This window comes from Temnothorax americanus, unplaced genomic scaffold, assembly GCF_048541705.1.
Source record: "Temnothorax americanus isolate GAGA-0224 unplaced genomic scaffold, ASM4854170v1 Scaffold8, whole genome shotgun sequence".
Classification (NCBI taxonomy): Eukaryota; Metazoa; Arthropoda; class Insecta; order Hymenoptera; family Formicidae; genus Temnothorax; species Temnothorax americanus.
Window position 1 is genome coordinate 1,330,108 of NW_027509802.1, and position 18,086 is coordinate 1,348,193.

The 18,086-nt window shown below is 40.8% G+C and overlaps 5 protein-coding genes across 15 annotated transcripts in view; 1 reads left to right on the forward strand and 4 right to left on the reverse strand.

Moving 5' to 3' along the window:
- Btk29a (tyrosine-protein kinase Btk29A) overlaps positions 1-1,330 on the forward strand; it is a 34,909-nt gene extending 33,579 nt beyond the window's left edge. For all 7 annotated transcript variants that reach the window (XM_077424129.1, XM_077424130.1, XM_077424131.1 and 4 more), the window contains one exon: positions 42-1,330. In XM_077424129.1, the coding sequence (XP_077280255.1) occupies positions 42-143 (102 nt within the window). In that variant the 3' untranslated portion in view covers positions 144-1,330. The remainder of the gene's footprint in view (positions 1-41) is intronic.
- Positions 1,331-1,439: 109 nt separating this feature from the next.
- Impl2 (Ecdysone-inducible gene L2) lies at positions 1,440-5,167 on the reverse strand. 2 transcript variants are annotated; one of them, XM_077424167.1, is made up of 7 exons: positions 4,774-5,167; positions 3,066-3,242; positions 2,866-2,933; positions 2,691-2,775; positions 2,396-2,579; positions 1,995-2,308; positions 1,440-1,796 (listed from the first exon to the last, which is right to left on the reverse strand). In XM_077424167.1, the coding sequence occupies exons 2-7, from the start codon at positions 3,240-3,242 to the stop codon at positions 1,779-1,781; spliced, it is 846 nt and encodes a 281-aa protein (XP_077280293.1). In that variant the 5' UTR covers positions 4,774-5,167; the 3' UTR covers positions 1,440-1,778. The 2 variants fall into 2 exon arrangements, with proteins under 2 accessions (XP_077280293.1, XP_077280294.1); XM_077424168.1 differs by lacking the exon at positions 4,774-5,167 and adding an exon at positions 3,790-4,721.
- Positions 5,168-6,948: 1,781 nt separating this feature from the next.
- LOC143907378 (uncharacterized) lies at positions 6,949-12,632 on the reverse strand. Of its 2 annotated transcripts, XM_077424136.1 has the most exons (12): positions 12,500-12,632; positions 11,403-12,397; positions 11,113-11,272; positions 10,749-11,023; positions 10,358-10,542; positions 10,074-10,224; positions 9,944-9,997; positions 9,651-9,822; positions 9,045-9,442; positions 8,604-8,899; positions 8,416-8,523; positions 6,949-8,340 (listed from the first exon to the last, which is right to left on the reverse strand). In XM_077424136.1, exons 2-12 carry the CDS (start codon positions 11,484-11,486, stop codon positions 8,205-8,207), a joined length of 2,019 nt encoding a protein of 672 aa, XP_077280262.1. In that variant the 5' UTR covers positions 11,487-12,397; positions 12,500-12,632; the 3' UTR covers positions 6,949-8,204. The 2 variants fall into 2 exon arrangements, with proteins under 2 accessions (XP_077280262.1, XP_077280263.1); XM_077424137.1 differs by having other exon boundaries at positions 11,403-12,552.
- Positions 12,633-12,983: 351 nt separating this feature from the next.
- Positions 12,984-15,573, reverse strand: LOC143907416 (type I phosphatidylinositol 4,5-bisphosphate 4-phosphatase-A-like). Of its 3 annotated transcripts, XM_077424210.1 has the most exons (6): positions 15,260-15,570; positions 15,025-15,182; positions 14,718-14,924; positions 14,491-14,640; positions 14,359-14,410; positions 12,984-14,245 (listed from the first exon to the last, which is right to left on the reverse strand). In XM_077424210.1, exons 2-6 carry the CDS (start codon positions 15,082-15,084, stop codon positions 14,160-14,162), a joined length of 555 nt encoding a protein of 184 aa, XP_077280336.1. In that variant the 5' UTR covers positions 15,085-15,182; positions 15,260-15,570; the 3' UTR covers positions 12,984-14,159. The 3 variants fall into 3 exon arrangements, with proteins under 3 accessions (XP_077280336.1, XP_077280338.1, XP_077280339.1); XM_077424212.1 differs by lacking the exon at positions 14,359-14,410 and having other exon boundaries at positions 15,260-15,573; XM_077424213.1 differs by lacking the exons at positions 14,359-14,410; positions 14,491-14,640.
- Positions 15,574-16,229: 656 nt separating this feature from the next.
- LOC143907417 (type 1 phosphatidylinositol 4,5-bisphosphate 4-phosphatase-like) lies at positions 16,230-17,975 on the reverse strand. The gene is made up of 5 exons (XM_077424214.1): positions 17,570-17,975; positions 17,085-17,174; positions 16,742-16,879; positions 16,601-16,658; positions 16,230-16,487 (listed from the first exon to the last, which is right to left on the reverse strand). Exons 1-5 carry the CDS (start codon positions 17,579-17,581, stop codon positions 16,369-16,371), a joined length of 417 nt encoding a protein of 138 aa, XP_077280340.1. The 5' UTR covers positions 17,582-17,975; the 3' UTR covers positions 16,230-16,368.
- Positions 17,976-18,086: the final 111 nt, after the last annotated feature.

The following is an 18,086-nucleotide window of genomic DNA, read 5'->3' on the forward strand; positions in this document are numbered from 1 at the left end:
GTCTCACGATGTACAGAATCATAAACCGATTCGAATTTCAGGTGATGCGTAAGTGCTGGGCACACAGTCCGGAAGTGCGACCGTCCTTCCGCGTTCTGAAGGAGCAGCTGATGAGCGTTTCTCAAGGATTGGTTAACGATTGACTCAACCTGCTGCGGTGTCTGCGCCTGTCCTCACCATCCTGCCGATCGATCCGATCGACGACGAAATCGTCGTCGCCGTCGTCGGAACGATCGCCCTCCACCGGTCAACCCACGTCGAATTTGCCGTACAATTCAGCAACGTTGCCGTCGCGCAAGACCCGCGCGCCGGCCTCCCCGCCGCCTTCCTCCACGATCGATTTCTCTCGTCGTTTCTCGTCGACCACGTGCAAATCAAAAAGAGAGGGCTCCTCGTCGCCGAGTACACCCGGGCATCAAGCTAGTCAACAAAAACCATCCTCGAGCTCGACTAATAACGTGTGTGACGTTTGCAGTTCCTACGGACACCCGTGGATCGAAATATGCAAGGCGATACGAGCCACTAAAGGTAAATGAGTAAAAAGAGTGTGCGCACGACTGTGCGTGTACGTGTAATTGAGTAATTTACACTTACTCTTCGATGCGACTATTACATTAATTAGAGAGCCGTACCCGTAATATGGAGATGCGATTCTAAACCCCCTCGTAAAGCGTTAACGCTCACCACTCTCGTCTTACCGTCTCCTCTTACTCCTACCCCGTGTGCATCTCCGAACATCTTTTTGGACAGATGTTCCGTACGTTACGTGACTTTACTCGATAATGGGATGCGTGATACTACGTGTGTTTCACATACTATTTTTCCCATATAATTTTTAGACTTTACTCTGTATCGTCATAAATACATTTCTATATAGAACAATAGTATTTATTGATGGCCTTTGCAACAGATGCAATATTCAAACTTGTGATTCCGCTTAGAATAAATCATTTTTTATTATTATCATTTTGACAAACGACGACACAACTTCGAATCGGAAATATTGTTTATGCTTAATAAACCGATTTAATAAGTATGCGTTTTCCGTCTGTTTATACTTCACGTTATAACTAATAAGAAACTGCGAGGCGGGAAGAAGGAGTGGAAGCTGTAAAGAGAGCTTACGTTTTATTCCGATGTGGACTGATCGAATGTAATTCTTATTTGGAGTTAACGGACAACCACGAGTGGTAAGTAACGTATAATTCGCATTAATTAATTAATGAATTCTTATTGTAAATTCCATCACAAGTTTATAAATTATAAACCTTGTACGAAATGTAAATACAATTAAATTGCATATGTAATAAAATTAAAATAGTTTAAGATACACGTTGCGTGGATGTCGATAAACCAAAGAACGTTAGCCCGCCGAAAATCTATATTTCAACACTTTTGCGGCAAATAGCGGGAGTAAACATTTCTTACAAAAGTATAGATGTGGTATAGGTCGCATTTATTAAAACTGTTTTCAATTCGTTTACAAACTTTCTTCGATGCGAGTACAAGAGAAGACTTTCTTTTTTGTGCGTCGATTCTACGTGAAAAGCGATTCTGTCGCTCAAATATCGAGCTTTCGAGGACAAGTAGCACTGGTATCGTAAATGTAACAAAAAGAAATAAGTACTTTTCTCTAATACATAATATTTCTAATTAAATTACATTCTATTTTTATAGACAGATAATAAGTGTAATAGTTTTTTGGTCACTTATGCATTCTCATAGCAAAAGGCGTTGGAAATGCAGGAATCTTTTCAAGCCTTTTCACACGGAACTCGTCACTCTTCCGTGTCCTCCTGAAACAAAAAATTACGAAGGATTTATGCATACCCCCATTTTGCAGTAAAAAAAAAGGAATTAATCAGATTGGATGTATCTCGCGAGAATATCACGTTAACGACGTCCGTTCATCGACGTCAATTATCGATACGTTTTTAACACGTTAGATACAAGTTATATCAGGTAACGTTGCGAAAATTAATTAATGTACGTACGGAACATACGGGATACAGAAACGTGGTCACGCTCTTCTCCGTATATCCCGACTGCACCTTGCAAGTGAAGTCACCCATATCTTCCCACTTGATATCCGTTATCCGCAGGTCGCCGCTAGGTAGAACGGTGTGTCTCGCGTGCGTGGCGGGGCTTACGGTCTTGCCCGAGTTGTCCATCCAAAACAGATAGGGCGTCGGCTGGCCCACGACCCTACACGGAAGAATTACCGTGGTCCCTTCAAGCGCCAATCGCCAGGAGTGGTACAGGGTGATGGTGGGCTGGCTCTCCTTGTTGCACTCGACAACTTTCGTACCTGTGGGCAATACAATGATATCGGACAATCCCGCGGACAATGTCCGTTGGGTCCAACGGTGAGATAATTGTCTATCGTCTCGCTTACTATTGACCAGGAGCGCCGTCGCCGCCGTTTGGACTATATTTTTCGACAAAGACATACAATATTTTAGACCCTGATCCTCAGCTCTGACGCAATCGATCACGTACGTGGAGGAGACCTGACTGAGCCCTTCCCATTGTGTCGACACGCCGCTCGCTTCCTCGGACCCCGCGAGCAGCTCTTGACTCTGCAAGAGGAAAGATAAACGGGTGTAACAAGGAGCGTCGCTCACACAATGGCCCGGCCTATCACAAATCATCCGATGGATTTCTTTCTAAGCGTTAATTACGAGACCGACCTGCCTTTCCGGCTCGTTTCCTGTTAGCCAATAGACCTGGGGCGGCGGATTTCCAATTACCTCGCAATGCAGTTCGACGCGGCTCCTAAATGAACACGAGCGGAATGCGATCACGTTACTTCCGCGTCTATGTGTGCGCACTAAAGTTACTTTATATATCGATGTATATATTTACCCGACGGCAACTTCCATGGAATCCGGCGGGTACTGCAAAATTTTGGTCCACGTTGTCCTCAAGTTTTTCTAAAAAATCAAAGATTTCAGATATATTACGAAAGGAGAAGGACTCGTAAATGTAAAGCGGAGAAAGAGTCTCTCAACGGTTTGTAGAGCTAAAAAACGGAGTCGCGAGAGGCCGTATACAGCCGAACGTACCTTTTTCCAGACAGCCGGCTTGGCGTTGTATTTCACTCTGTTCGCCGTGCCGGATTGATCGGCGTTCGCCCGCGACGACGCGTTCGTCAGGAAGAGCGTCAAGTAGCTTCCGAGGGCCACGTCGGCCAGGGCGACGAGCACCAGGAGGTGCGCGAGACTCGAGAGACACAGCCGCATCTGGAAAGAGAGTAAAGAGACAGAGTTGTCAAAGACGTCTCACGTCCCGATTTTCGACACGACGCTGGACACGGTCTGGATTCGGGCACACGCGTCAGAACTATCCGGGCACGCCTTCGAGAAATTGCGAGATTTTCTCCGAGATAGCGAAGGACAGGACTTTGCAAACCGGATAACGCGTCAATCGAATTAATCAACGCCGATTTGATGGAATTTTGTCGGGGAAGGGGAGGGGGGAATAGACGACGAAACGCATAAGTCTCGCATTAGATCTCGCGGCTGAAGAAACGTTCGCGGATGTCGCTTATTATTTCCACGCGTAGCATATGGTTGATCTCTCTCTCTCGCGCCGAACGGATCCTCCCGAGTCGAACATCAATCCTTCGGTCCGAATCGATTTTCCTTAACGCGGTCAAGGCGGGCCGTCGTTCTATCGCGACGCGGCCCTTTTGCCGAAGCGCGAGCCCGATTAATTCGTTCATCGCAAAGCCCGTCCGCGAACGCCGTCTCGCGTTAAAAAAAAAATCCGTTCGGGCGGGGTTTCTACCTGTCAAATTAACTGAGCAGAAGGAAACTTTTATCGTCCGCTCGTCCCCCGCATAGCTCGGCAAAAGACCTCCTCGATCGCTCGCGGCTCGAGAACTACCAGATACCTTTCCTCGCGAAAGGAGGGAAGAGGAGCTGACTCAGAGACGCGCGCTCGCCGCGAGGGAACACCCTCGTATACGTTAACGCGCGAATAGGCCGGGTAGAGATTAATTCAACCACATCGAGCCGTTTCTCGATGTCTCGCGTGTCAGCCCGGCCCGGCTGAAAGAGAAAAAAGGGTACCCCGCGCGCGCGATGGAGAGCGAGAGCGACAGATGCGCGATTTTGCCGCGGTTGCATCAGCCGTTGCCTTTAGCCGCCGCTCTAGCGACGGAGAGGGGAAAGCGGATCGGAACGACACGTGCGCGGAGGCACACGTTCCTTTGCGATGCGGCGATGCCTTAATTTTCTTTTTTCTTTCCGCGCGAAACCTTTCGCGGACCCCAGGCAGAACGGAAAGATTGGGTCGGAGTGACGTTCAAGCCAGTTCAAGCGATCTTCGAGTGACGAATAAAGTCGCGATGACGTCAACGCGATGTCCTGGGGGATCTAAATTGGATCCTCGCGAGGGATTCGTGAGAAAAATGAATTTTCTGCGAAACCAAGCGCGCGTCGTCTCGAAGAGCGCCGGAACGCTTTAACAAGCAGCAGCACGTTTATTTCGGATATGAAGATTCACGCGGAGGGAATCCGAAAGCCGGAGAGGTATCGAGCCGATGATAAATCGCCTCCGCGCGCAGAAGAGAAGTCTTCCGTTATAATTATTTCGGGACGTACGCGACCACGTGGCTCCTTTTCTCTTCTCCGGGAGCCGCCGCGCGCCGGGGAGATAATTTCCGGCCAGGTCTAGGTCGGGGCCGGGTTCGCGGGCGAAGGGAGGAATCGAGAGGATCGAGTCAGGTGGCCCCCGGCGTGGGGTGTGAGTCACGTCGGGGCGACTTACCTTCCGCTGCGGCAACTGGCAGGCCGGTCACGATTTTCCAGACGACGGTGCGGACCCGGAGAGACGGAGACGGGGTGTGAAGAAAAAGAAATACACGGGGGAAAGAGAGGCGCCCGGCGGTTTATCAACTGGTGAATCGAGGGACCCGACTGAACGGCGGTGTAACAGTTATTGGTCCATTTATATATTTCGAATGTAACAGCGGGCGCCCTTCCCTTTACCCGATTGGCCGTTATTATCGGGGAGTAGGGCGATAATACCACCGGCAAACAATCGAATTCATTATCCGCCACCGGTCGTTTGTACGGCGCGTAATAGATATCTCCCCAATTTGTTTCCTCCACCCTCATCTAGGCACTGTCGCTCTCTGTCTCTCTCTCTCTCTCTCTCTTTCTCTCGCTCTCACCCCACCCTCCCGAATCGATTTTTATCTCAAAAGGACGACACGATAATTACTTTTATTGAAAGAACGATCGTATCGAGAGGAAGATGACTCCAATTATCCGGCCAGGACCGCCGCCACCGTCTCTCGCGTGTGGAAATATTTTATATTATTTCATCGCGGCATTTCGCTCCCTCTCGCGTCGCGGCTTTTCTTCCTTTTTTTTTCTTTTTTTTCTTTTAAGAGCGACGGCCGGCGATCCACGCGGACGCGACTTTTAACTGATTTGGAAGGGATCCAGACTACATTATTCAAGATCGAGATATGAGGCGTCGGTCTTTTGGATCATCTTTTAAACGTTATATCATACATAAGACAGTTTATTATGTCTCGATTTCGGACATGCGTATGCCGTCTCGGGACTCGGGACATTCCTCGCGGATCGTCTCGATCATTGCTCTTTCTCGGAAGGAAGAAGCTTCTTCGTTCCGAGTTAATTCACGCGAAAATAACATTTTGAGATAGGACAACGCGGCCAACGCGCGAACATTATTACTACGTTTACGCGAGCGTCACTTCTGCAGTATAACAACATATACAATAATTCCTCCACCGCGTAAACGCGATTTTCTTTCGCGTAAACGCGGGATTTTGTGGTAAAACTTACGCTAATTTACACCTCGTAAACGAGTGAATTATCGTAAGTTACCACAGAAGTATAATAACGCTCGCGTAAACGTGTAGTATGTTAACTCGTATTCTACGCGCGCGCGACGTCCGTATTCACCGTTTTCATTAGCCGCCGCGCCGCGGTAATATTTCGCCGTTCGCGCTGAAATTTATCTCAACGTCCGCGAACCCGATCCGTCCGCGATCCGAAATATGCGGTCAATCGCGTGAGAAGACGAAGCCCCGGAGACCCCGGAAAGTGGTCGCGTTCGCACTAAAACAGCTGTGCCGTCAAATTTGGATTTTGTCAGCGGTATCGAGGTCGTTACCCACGAATTTTACGGGCGGCGCCGGCCGCGAAGGTGCCCGAAAGGCGCCAGTTACAAAATTATCCTCGGCCAACAATGGATGAGATTGTCGGGCCGTTTTAACATATATATGTTTTCATCGGCCGCTCGTTGAAACGCGCAATGTAACGGTTATTGATTCGCCGGACACGTAATACAATATTTCCAGAGTCCCGGCCGATCCGTTCGCGCGGAAATGTGTGTATACGTTACTCCTCCGCGGTAATTAGCTCTCTTTCAAGGCAACGCGAACGAGACACAACTCTTTTGTGTGACAGATTGCATGAAATGGCCTTTCGTTACGCGCAATTTCAAATAAAACATCTCCTCGTCCATTTCTGCGAGTGTGTGCGCGCGCGTGTGCGTATGTGCGTATGTGTGCGCGAGGCCCGACCGGTCCGACGACATGCGCCTGACCACGTGGAACAATAAACGTGCGTTCATTAGAATCCATTAAATGTGGAATGAGCGGATAATTTGTGCGTGTCACACGTCCATTGATACTTTATCAAATATTGATACCTTATTCGAAGTTTATTGTTTCTCAATATATATAAATACATATATCTTTATTATATAAAATATTTCATACACGGGAACAATTTTACATTTTGAAAATAATTTTGTTTGTATGGGTACATATATATATATTTATTTATTTATTTATTTATTGTTAGTGTTATTATTAAATATATTTAATATATTATATATTATGTGTGTGTGTGTATATATATATATATATATATATATATATACATGTATATTTTCTATAAAGTTAGTCCTGGCGCTATCGATTCTTTTATCAATCTGGCGTCGATTTTTCCTACACGACGCTGCATCCAAGCGTTGATAGTCTTAAAATAACTAGCGGTTAGAAATGAACCAGTCCTTTTACAAAACTATAATACCAAAGATGAATTTCATCTCATTGATTTCGTCAAAAAACCGCTCCGCTGGCGAATCGGTGCGAATGACGAACCGCGAATCACTTACCAACCACGAATCGCGCATAATCTAGCGCCAGCCTAAAATTTTAAGGGTGCGAATAATGACAAAATCATGTTTCTCGATTGATTGTAGAAAAATACATCAAAGATGGGCAAATCGCGACGAATAACGGTGTCGGACTCGACGTTTTCGCGCTGCAGGAAAAAATTTATTCTAATTGTAAAAATATACCATTAGGTGCCGATACAGTAGAAACACCCTATGTGTATAATGTAATATATATATTGACATTTGCGAATGCTTTTGATACACATGCCATAAAGTATAAAGGTCAAGATCTCACTTTATAGCATGATTTAATTGAGATTTTTTAAACGCGTGCCTATGACTAGGCAACCATTTCTATCAGTGCGCAGAGATATAAAATAACGCGTGCGGTTAAGAGAGGAGGAAATATAAATCGAAACGATAATAAATCGCAAATTTTTCACTAAGATCGCATCTTCGATAACGCTATGTATTTTCTTAAATCGCACCAACAATTACGAATAATTTTTATAAATATGGTCGTATGGGTAGCGCGAAATAAGAAACGTTATCGTAAGGATCAATTAAATAACAGATTTTTGTTTTTCTAGTCTTTTTTTATTAAAAATATATATTATAAATATATACGTCAAATATATATATACATCTCTGTCAACGTAATAAATGTGTCAAGTTCAGTTAAAACTTAAACTACGCGCGATTGTGTGAAATCGAATTCAGTGATTTACAAACAATTAATCCTAACGGTATGGGACAACAATCATCCTTATCGTCAATATCGCTGAAGAACTAATCAATAAATTGCTAGATTTACATTTGCCGCGAATATTAATTCCGTTCTGACGGAGGACATCCTGTAGACATATATATTGCCCTATATATAATTTTTATACGCATTTTGAGGTAGTATCTTTGTTATTGCAACAAATTTGTGCTTTCGCAATCACATTTCACGTTAAAGAAAAAACACGAATGAGGTATCGTTGCATTGGACAGTCGTTGATTTGGATAATGAGATCTTAAAATAAATGGTCATTTCATATCGTCGAGTCCATCTTCATAGATTTTAAGCGTTGCTGCGTCTGAGACTTATAAAGTTGGTGTACGAAAAGACGGTAAACATCTTCGTCCATCTTCATCTTGGATTTTGAAATTTTTGGTTTCGTCACCGACCTGAAAGCGTTCCAATTACAATTTCCTTACGGAACACTGGGGGGGGTGGGGTGAGGGATTACGCGACATACTTACAAGTCCGAACACAAGTGCACGAGATGCTGCGGCATGTAATATCGCGCGTGAGGGGAGAGATCTAAAAATGGATCGTCCACATTTGCCGTGCTCTCTAATCCTTCGAACCTGCGGTGTCACGAATAGTTGAACTTACGCACTTTGGATATCGAAAATAATTATCTAATAATAGTAATAATGGAGCTCACCTTACGACGAAGTGCCTGCGGTACTGCCGCTCGACGTCGTTTACGTTTACTTTGCTTTTTGCCACCTCGAGCACCACGCGAAATGCCATATCGCGGAAATCGTGTATCTCATAATATTTACTGAGCTTGTCCAAGCTCGTCTCGTCGTCCCTCGAGTTTGATATAACGGCGGATCTCGTGGCCGGTGTATCCATCCAAACGACGCGGCATCCATTATTAAGCAACTCGGTAAACCATGAAACAGCACCAGCCTTGGCCACTTCGTTCCATATAGCCCCGTCGTGCCAGTCATGCACCTTTACGAACAACAATCGTGAGAAACGTTCTTAACATTCAAGTTGCGTTACTTCACATAATATAAATTCGAAAACTGTAACTTTAATTTTAGAAATGTCAGAATTTTGTGTTACATGTACAATATATTATTAACGCGAAACTTACGGGACAAGAGCACATCTTGGCAAGTGTTTTACGAAAATTTTTCATCAATGCCATGAAAAATGGTGAACTGTTGGTGTAAAGAAGAACGATGTTGTCGCGCGAAGAATTATCGCGATCGATTTCCTTTTCACTGTCATCAATAATACCGAGATCGTTGGATTTTAGACAATTGGAATCATCGCGTTGCGAGTTTACGTATGAATTGATTTCCTCCCTTCGAATGCGCAAATAACGTCGGAAACATAATATTCCAATTACTGCCATTATGATTAATACAATGGCAATAATTGGCAACAACAGGTACGAACTTGCGCTCAGTAACGTGTCTGACTGTATCTGTGTTCTCGGTGTCTGAAGGTATTCGTATACCCAATGTTGTACGTAAGTTCGTCCGCAGTCTACAAATATAATTTGTTAAAACTATTATTTCGTGTCTGAACGAAAAATCTATTTTGCAAAATTAATATTTACGTGCAAAGTTTAAGCTACTATTCCTAATACGCCAATTGATACGATACATCGGTTAGAAAAAAACTGCTACTATTATCTTATTAATTCTACTTTGTATAATGTATTATTACATGTCCATCCTTAATTTATACTTACGCTTTACCCACAGACACGCTCTCCTTTTACTTCCCGATTGCGGCTTCCATATGGTATTTTTCGCACATCGCTCGTCATTCAAACCGTATGCAAAACAAGAATTTGCAGCTGGCGCTTCTATTAGAAAATTACATTGTACTCTCTTCTCATACCTCCTCTTTCCCGTCTCTACCTATTTAAAAGTTTTTTCTTTTTAATATAATTTACATATCTGAATATAGATAAGAAATGAATATTCTGATGACTTTAAAATAATATACAATTCCAAGATAACTAAGAAAAATTATATTTACGAATTTCACATCGCAATATTGATCCGAGAGGTTTTTCCATCCACTATCAACTCTCTGTAACAATGAAAATTTAAAGAATGTCAGCTGCTAAAAATAGGGAAAAAAGCGCATTTTAATAATTAAATATTACCAGGTCAATTGTCCATACAAATAATGGCAGTTCTGTTTGCCATAAACAACCTTTACTTCGATCTTTATTCCGCTGCGATATCAAAAATACTTTAAGGGAAACTCCTGTATCTGGCGGTAACGTAATATCTAACGTGAAATTCGTCATTTTGCTGTAAATATAGATATGCAATTTTCATTTGATTTTACGTCAAATCATTTCTAAGTTTCTCGAGAAACATACCATTGTCAAAAATATTCCGATAGGAAATGTATTACAATGGAAGGATTATCTTATCTTTATACCTTTCCTCAGGATTAGGACGTGCATAATATCTACAGATAAACTCCGGTTCCTGCACTTCCCTTCGTTTATAAGTAGCGTTCGCAAATGCAGGATTGCTCATTACATATCTCGGATTATGATTTACGTTAAAACGAACCACGTAGCATCCTTTAAATATATAGTTGAACAACACCCCGATCTTATCCTGGAATTATTTTTAATTTTTAAAATAAGTTTCCCTTTTAATTAGTGTGTGTGTGTGTGTGTGTGTGTGTGTGTGTGTATACAGATATTGCATGTACTAGTGCTCAATATATGACTTTGCAACATTTTGTATTACCGTTTCATATATATATATATATATATATATATATATATATATATATATATCAGATTAGCATTGTTCATTACCTCATACAGAAAGCCTGTCGTGTAATTTGTAGTTGTATATTCTACAAATGGATTATTGTGCTTGAAAACACACGTAGTCCTGTCTCGAGTGTGTACTTGCCAGTTGTCGTACGTATCAATAGTCTTGTCTGGGGTGTGTACTTGCCAGTCGTCGTACTTATCGCCAAACTCATAATCGAAACACTCATCTTCATCTTGGATCGAAGGATTAAATAATAAGGCTACTCCGTAGAAGCATTCTCTTTTAGGAGGTGTAAACTGCACCTCCATCATATCTTAGATGAAAGACAAAAATATAATTAATGAATGCGATTAGATCTAATTATTCTAGAAATTGATTACTCAATTCTCCAGAAGCACATACCGGGCCAGATTCTTTCATCGTCGTCGCTATACTTTAAAACATAGCGTACAGACTTATTAACCTCTTCAAGGGGGCAATACATAATGTGCGTAGAATTGACAAATCCAACCGTTGTGTTAGAAATGTTTTTATCCTTAGGGTACTTCTGTTTGAATGTATACTGAAAAATAAAATACACGACGATATATACATATGTGTACCTATAATATATATATATTATATACATGTAATACACAAAAATACACGGAACGTATTTATTTTCGAGTATAAATTTTGGTTGTGTAACTCACATCGCACGGAGATATCCAGTTTTCCGAAAATCCTCCATCTGGCCGAACACTCAGAATAAATAGGAGAAGAATGATACCATGCATTTTATTCTTCCTTGCTTTATTTAAAAAAATGCCACTTTTTTTAAACGCTACATGCGGTATCGCGTTGCGGTTAGCAAGTACTATTTCACCTATATATAGATTTGATTCGTTCCTTATTTAAAATAGACCCATCACCGGACGTATACATTTATCTGTGGTAATAGCAACGGCGGATTAGATATATTTTGTGTTTCTCATTTATCGGATCACCTTTATCGTGACCTTTATCAGAAACACGTTAGTGAACAGTGTTATTAGAAGTGCCATCACATTCTTCGCGCATGCGTGTCAGCGTGCGATGCGTGCCTGCGTGTGTTAAATGTCAATTGCGGTTGGTTTCAGCTTTCAGCAGAGAGGGACCTATATATAGTTCTTCTCACGGCCTTCCATAAGCTAATTAAATAATTGAAATTAAGATCTTATGATATCAAATTGAAAATACTGTGCTCTGAAATGTTATAATACAAGATTGAGAATAGATAAAACATCGTTTATCGTTAACATTTAGTTATGAAACGAGAATTGCTGCAATGGCAACATTTTTGATGATAAAATAATATTCTAACGAACAGTTTTACACAGCTGTGTTCTAGCTTGATATTACTATTTTATGTCTATTTATGTTTCCTTGCTGGAAAGCATTCATACTGTTATAAATGATCAATAATCAAGCATGGTATAGCTAGTTCATTCCACAGACGATTACAGTCAATTATTGAACTATCGCTCGGCGTATAGTTCAGGAATATGCCTTCGCGATTAAGGCTACGTTCCGATATTCGATTGCCAATACTGAGAACTTTGCACGTGATGTAAACTAAATATTGGAACGTATATAAGCCCAAATAGCTGTTACTCCGAGTTGAATATAGTCCAAATTCGTGATATGCAGATTGTCCTTGAAAAAAAGTCTGCAATAATACAATAACATTTCGGAGCTGTTGACAATTAATTCCAGATAAATGTTAAAACATTTGAAGTTTCTCCTTTCTAAAAAAATTTAATGTACTTGCATGTGATAAGAGGAGCATTCGGGTAGTTGCATAGACCGTGGTTGCAACACGCGTCTTTCGAAGAATACTTGAGATATCATTATAGTTATCAGGAGAGTATACATTTTAATAAAGAGATAGCGCGAGAGAGAAAGATGCATGGAAATTAAAACGCCATTTTGCTATGAGTTTCGGAACGCGATGCAATCGGATAAGAGTGATGCAATTTTTCGGATAAGTTTTGGAACGCATTTGAAACGCAGGACGGCTTTTTTCTAATGCGTTTCGGAACGGAGTTTTTCACGAATGCGTTCCGAAACTTTTTTTTATACATTGTTTGAATGTATATATATATATATATATATATATATATATATATATAAAAGATTTTTTTTAATCACCCTGATATATATATATATGTTTCGTATGGCAATTAAATATTTGCCCATTTTTTTCTCGGGTCGACAAGTTCATCTACGTGTTATGGAATAAATACAGCTGTTAGTATTTTACCAAACGGAATTTATTTTTTCAACAAGTATAATATATTTTCCATTATGTGATAAGGAAACTAATATGTATAGAGTTGAGAATAGTTGCTGTAGAAAGAGTTGCATTTGAAAGAGTATTGCAGATTATAAAAGGTATATGACGGAAACACACCTAATCAATAAGACTATATTTTCATGACCGATGATATCACGTGTACTTACAGCGAAAACTGAAAACATCTTACAGTATTCTTCACGTAATAACCAGGAAAATTCTATATTTGGATTTGTATCTCACTAATACTACGTTTACGCGAGCGTTACTTCTGTAGTAACTTACGATACGTCCTTCGCGTAAACGGGATTTTGTAGTAACCTACGATAATTTACTCCGCGTAAACGAGTAATATATCGTAAGTTACTACAGAAGTAACGCTCGCGTAAACGCGGCATAAGTGCATTATTTATATTATTAATATATACATTAGTATCATCCACGTAGTTTCATTCACGTGTTGCTACAAAATCGATATAAACCTAGAAATTTATTTGAAATAATGCGACTTTATGTTTTTAATATAGATGTTTTTATATAAAATGTAGGAATAAATTTAAAAACAGATTCGTACAGACTCGTATATGAGTTTTAAAACTTACTTCGTACGTACAAATGGAATATGAGTACATTTGCACTTTGATTCTATTTGTATACACTTAATACGCGTAATGTGTTATAGAAAGCATGTATGTAGGTACGTATATTTTAATATATAGCGTATTCGATAGTCAGTAAGTAAAATAAAACTCGGAGAGCCGACAGCTATTGCTTCTACGCTTGCACATATAAAAGTGCGTAGGAACAATTTATTCTTTGTATAAAAATACAGGCTTCCGAGAGAGATTTCCTACGATCGTTATCTTACCTAGGGAAAGCGTCGCAAACGTTTGCTTTCTTCCCGATTGCGAAACACATTCATGTGTGTAAGCGTATTATATAAGAATGTATACACGCATTGTAATAAACAATACAGATCCGCGTATAGCCATGCGTATATACCCATATAATCGTTCTTGCCTCAAAAGGGCTTGAAATGTCACGTTACCATTAACATTTGTTCTAAATTAGGTTACACGACATTCATCTCAATGGGTTTTGATTTATATTGCCGGTTGCTCACTGCTGTGGGAGACTAAACGGGATCCTCTATCAAACTGTTCTTCATCGTACAGTAATAAATGCCGCGACCCAAGCTTAGGAGCCCCAATAGAAATCCACCTGAAAATGATCCAAAAATGTGATGGACGAATTTTTTAAATAGCGACTCAATAGTAGAAGCTATTGACGAATTATCGACAATTTTCGAAATCTAAGATACCGCTTATACCCACTAATATAAATTAGATAAAATCCTCCGTTTCCTGCATACATATAGGTCCCGACCTATAATTATGTACGGTATAAAATTGATATTGTAGAGATTCACCAACAATACAAACAAGAAATTGAGTTTGTACACTTACCGTTAAAGCTATAGCAATTACTAAGGTTATAATCCCAACGAAAATTAATACAATCCCTTTTCTTCTAGCAAAGTTTGGACCATTTGGACCAACGGAAGATAACTTACGGCAATGTGGACATCGAACCAAATACTTATTTAACGTGTTAAACTGTAGAAGGCCACATTTTAAGACAAAAGGGCTGAAGATCGATTAAAACAAAATAACCGTAATCTCTGACGACTCACCAAGTATGTGTCATGGCAATAGGCACATCCCACCTTGCGCATGCCCGGTATGGGGTTCGATGTCAGATCAGTCAGATTGATAATACGTTTACAATTTGGCTTGGGGCAGCTGATACACTGCGAGGAGCTTTTACATAAGAACAGACAATTGCACGGACATCGTACGTACATCTTTCCAGGTGGTGCATCTCGTATCGGCTGGCATTCCTGGCAAGAAAAGAAGACAATGGAAGCACGATCTCAGCTTAGAGACACCTATTGTAGACCGGGACTCAGGGGCTCCGCTACTTTTAAACTAGACACGTACGTTTTCTAAACGGGTATTGTTTTCGCGATTTCGTTTTAATGCGATTACGAAGTTCGCCATGATGGCTCGGTTGACTTCCGATTGCCGTGACTATGAATACTTATCCCTTGTATTTCCTCTGTAACTTTGGCGTTTCCAGTTTGCCGACTTCCGCTAATCTGCAAACATATTTATTTGAAATATATATAATATGTATTGCAAACATATTATATATATATTAATATGTATATCTTACCTCTCCTTATATTTCTAGACGATGGAAAGTTATGAACTACGATTTCCACGTGGTAATCATGCTTGATGACCTTTTTTCCGCACTGAGTTAACACTGACAGCTGACAGCTTTCCGAGACGTTACCGCGGTTACCGGTTCTCCAAGAATCAACAGCGTGGCTCTTACTTTTAGAACCAATCGATCAACGCAGAATGTTGATAAGACGAACTCAACAGGGATCGTATTCTCGAGCCTGCTCTAATGATTTTCATATGCGACTTTCTATTTGAAAAGCATTGAATTTCGCATGCGAGTTTCATGAAAACGATTCGAGAATATAGGGCCCCAGCTGTTAAAGATATATACCTATTAGCTAGGTTGCCGATCACGCTAGGCTGCGTTCCAAAATTCACTCTGTCAACTAAAATGCTATAGTGTACGTGACGTAAACTATAGATTTTAGTTACCCAGAGTGAATTTTGGAACGCAACCCTAAACATTGTAAACACACATGTGTTTACATGTGTTTACATGTATGTCTCTGTGGCATATAATTCCTTATTTGTATAGACTGTTTATTCCACAAGGAAATGTCAGGAGAATACCCGATTATGATTGGTCAATTTTTTACGATGGGGGGGGGGCTTAGAGCTTAAATATTCTTTAAAGCAAGGTTGTAGACCAGCACTAATGCGTTTTGGAACAGAGTTTCTCACGACTGCGTTCCGAAACTTTTCGAAAGGGAACCGTGGTGTGCCCCTATAATTGTAAGAACGCTGTTCAGCGGGAAATTCAAGAGCCATGTTCGTCCCAAGTCCCAGATATCATTTCGCGAAGCTGTCTCGTTTATCCCACGATTTAGCGTAACTACGATTCGAAAAGTACGGATTGATTTGAATAATCTATAATCGACGAAACACATCCATACTTGGCGCGAGACACTATACCGTGTCTCTTGATACGCGATATTCCACTGTGAAACAAACACTGATTTCCGTTCATAATTATATTTTATTATTCTGAAAAATATTATTTCTTTCATTTCATTCAGAGAGAAGGTCTGATACTCAGCACCCGTACACTATTTGTTCTAAATAGGTTACATGACATTCATCTCAGTGGGTTTCGATTTATATTACCGGTTGCTCACTGCTGTTTGGGAGACTACAGGGATTCTCTATCAAACTGATCTTCATCGTACAGTAATAAATGCTGCGACCCAAGCATAAGAGCCCCGTTATAAATCCACCTGGAAATGATCCAAAAATGTGATGGACAAATTTTTTAAACAGCGACTGAATAGTAGAAGTTATTGACGAATTATCGACAATTTTCGAAATCTGATATATCGCTTATACCCACCGGCATAAAGTATATAATGTCCTCCGCCGTTTGTTTCCGCAAGTTTATAGGTCCCGACCTGTAATTATGTACGGTATAAAATTAATATTATCGAGATCACCAACAAAAAATACAAACAAGAAATCGAGTTTGTACACTTACCGTTACAGCTAAACCCACTACTAAGGCTATAATCCCAACAATAATGAATACAATCCCTCTTTTTCTAGCATAGGAACCAACGGAAGATATCTTATGGCAATGTGGACATCGAACCAAAGAGTTATGTAACGCGTTCAACTGTGGAAGGCAACATTTTGACAAAAGAGCTGAAGATCAATAAAACAAAGGGCGCGTTCAGCAGACCAAGCCGCTGAGTAGCAGTCGAACGTGCGTGGCTCTTACTTTTAGAACCAATCGATCAACGCAGAGTGTTGATAAGACGAACTCAGGATCAGTTGTGTCTGCTGAACGCGATCAAAATCTATAATCTCTGATGACTCACCAAAAATGTGTCATTGCAATGGGCACATCTCACCTTGCACATGTCCAGCACGGAGTGGTACTTTATTCCAGGTGGTGCATTTCGTATCGGCTGGCAAGAAAAAAAGACAATGAAAGTCAGCTTTGGGCTTAAGTGCCCATCTACGATAGGTGTTTTAAGCCCTAAGCCCTCAATTATTCTCCTCGAATTCAACTGTGATCGAACAATTTCTTAAGGCTTAGGGTAAAACACGTATGTACAAATTGATGCATGTAAGAAGTATGTATATACCAATATAGTAGCTACATTATTTTTGTCAATGCTCAAAGCGTACTTATTTTCGGGGTTTTGTAGTAACTTATTACGATAATTTACTCCGCGTAAACGTAGAAATAAAAATAAATAAAGAAAAATATAAGAGAGAAAATAGAAAACAACGTTTACATATTTTTGTAGTAAACTCTAAAAAAACTAAAGAATAATAATATCTAAAGAATATAACTTACGGGTGCCTCCATGTCGCCTCTATACCGCTAATACTACGTTTACGCGAGCGTTACTTCTGTAGTAACTTACGATGTATATCACTCGTTTACGCGGAGTAACGTATCGCAAGTTACTACAAAATCCCGTTTACGCGAAGTAATTATCGTAAGTTACTACAGAAGTAAACGCTCGCGTAAACGTAGTATAAGTACCACACAAAAGTTGCGCAAGCCGCAAACTCGCGTAATACGCAATTTTTTATACAGGCGTAACAGAAAACGCGGAATGTCTCTGATTAGTTATGCGATAAGCGTTACGCGGAAAATATTCCATGGGGGGGCCATGGGGCCACACCCTTAAGGCCATCGCACACAAAATTGCATAGGGTGCATAAGCATAGCATAATGCTTGTGAGTCGTAAGAATTGACCACGCACAGTCGATTATTCTCCTCAAATTCGATTGTGATTGGTCAATTTGACGGGAACAGCCATATATTGCTTTTCTTGCAAAACGGGTTGCGCGCTGCTTGGCTCAA

Coding starts and splice junctions, on each gene's coding strand:
- Impl2 (XM_077424167.1), bottom strand. CDS start 3,242: ATGCGGCTGTGTCTCTCGAGTCTCGCGCACCTCCTGGTGCTCGTCGCC. Junction 2,934..3,065: donor AGCCGGCTGTCTGGAAAAAG/GTACGTTCGGCT, acceptor TTGATTTTTTAG/AAAAACTTGAGGACAACGTG. Junction 2,580..2,690: donor GAAACGAGCCGGAAAGGCAG/GTCGGTCTCGTA, acceptor TTCCTCTTGCAG/AGTCAAGAGCTGCTCGCGGG.
- LOC143907417 (XM_077424214.1), bottom strand. Junction 16,880..17,084: donor ATTGCAATGACACATTTTTG/GTGAGTCATCAG, acceptor TGCCTTCCACAG/TTGAACGCGTTACATAACTC. Junction 16,659..16,741: donor TAGTGGGTTTAGCTGTAACG/GTAAGTGTACAA, acceptor ACATAATTACAG/GTCGGGACCTATAAACTTGC.
- LOC143907378 (XM_077424136.1), bottom strand. CDS start 11,486: ATGCATGGTATCATTCTTCTCCTATTTATTCTGAGTGTTCGGCCAGAT. Junction 10,543..10,748: donor CGACAGGCTTTCTGTATGAG/GTAATGAACAAT, acceptor AAATAATTCCAG/GATAAGATCGGGGTGTTGTT. Junction 9,823..9,943: donor AATATTGCGATGTGAAATTC/GTAAATATAATT, acceptor ACTTTTAAATAG/GTAGAGACGGGAAAGAGGAG.
- LOC143907416 (XM_077424210.1), bottom strand. CDS start 15,084: ATGGCGAACTTCGTAATCGCATTAAAACGAAATCGCGAAAACAATACC. Junction 14,925..15,024: donor ACAATACCCGTTTAGAAAAC/GTACGTGTCTAG, acceptor TTTTCTTGCCAG/GAATGCCAGCCGATACGAGA. Junction 14,246..14,358: donor ATTTTATCTAATTTATATTA/GTGGGTATAAGC, acceptor GATCATTTTCAG/GTGGATTTCTATTGGGGCTC.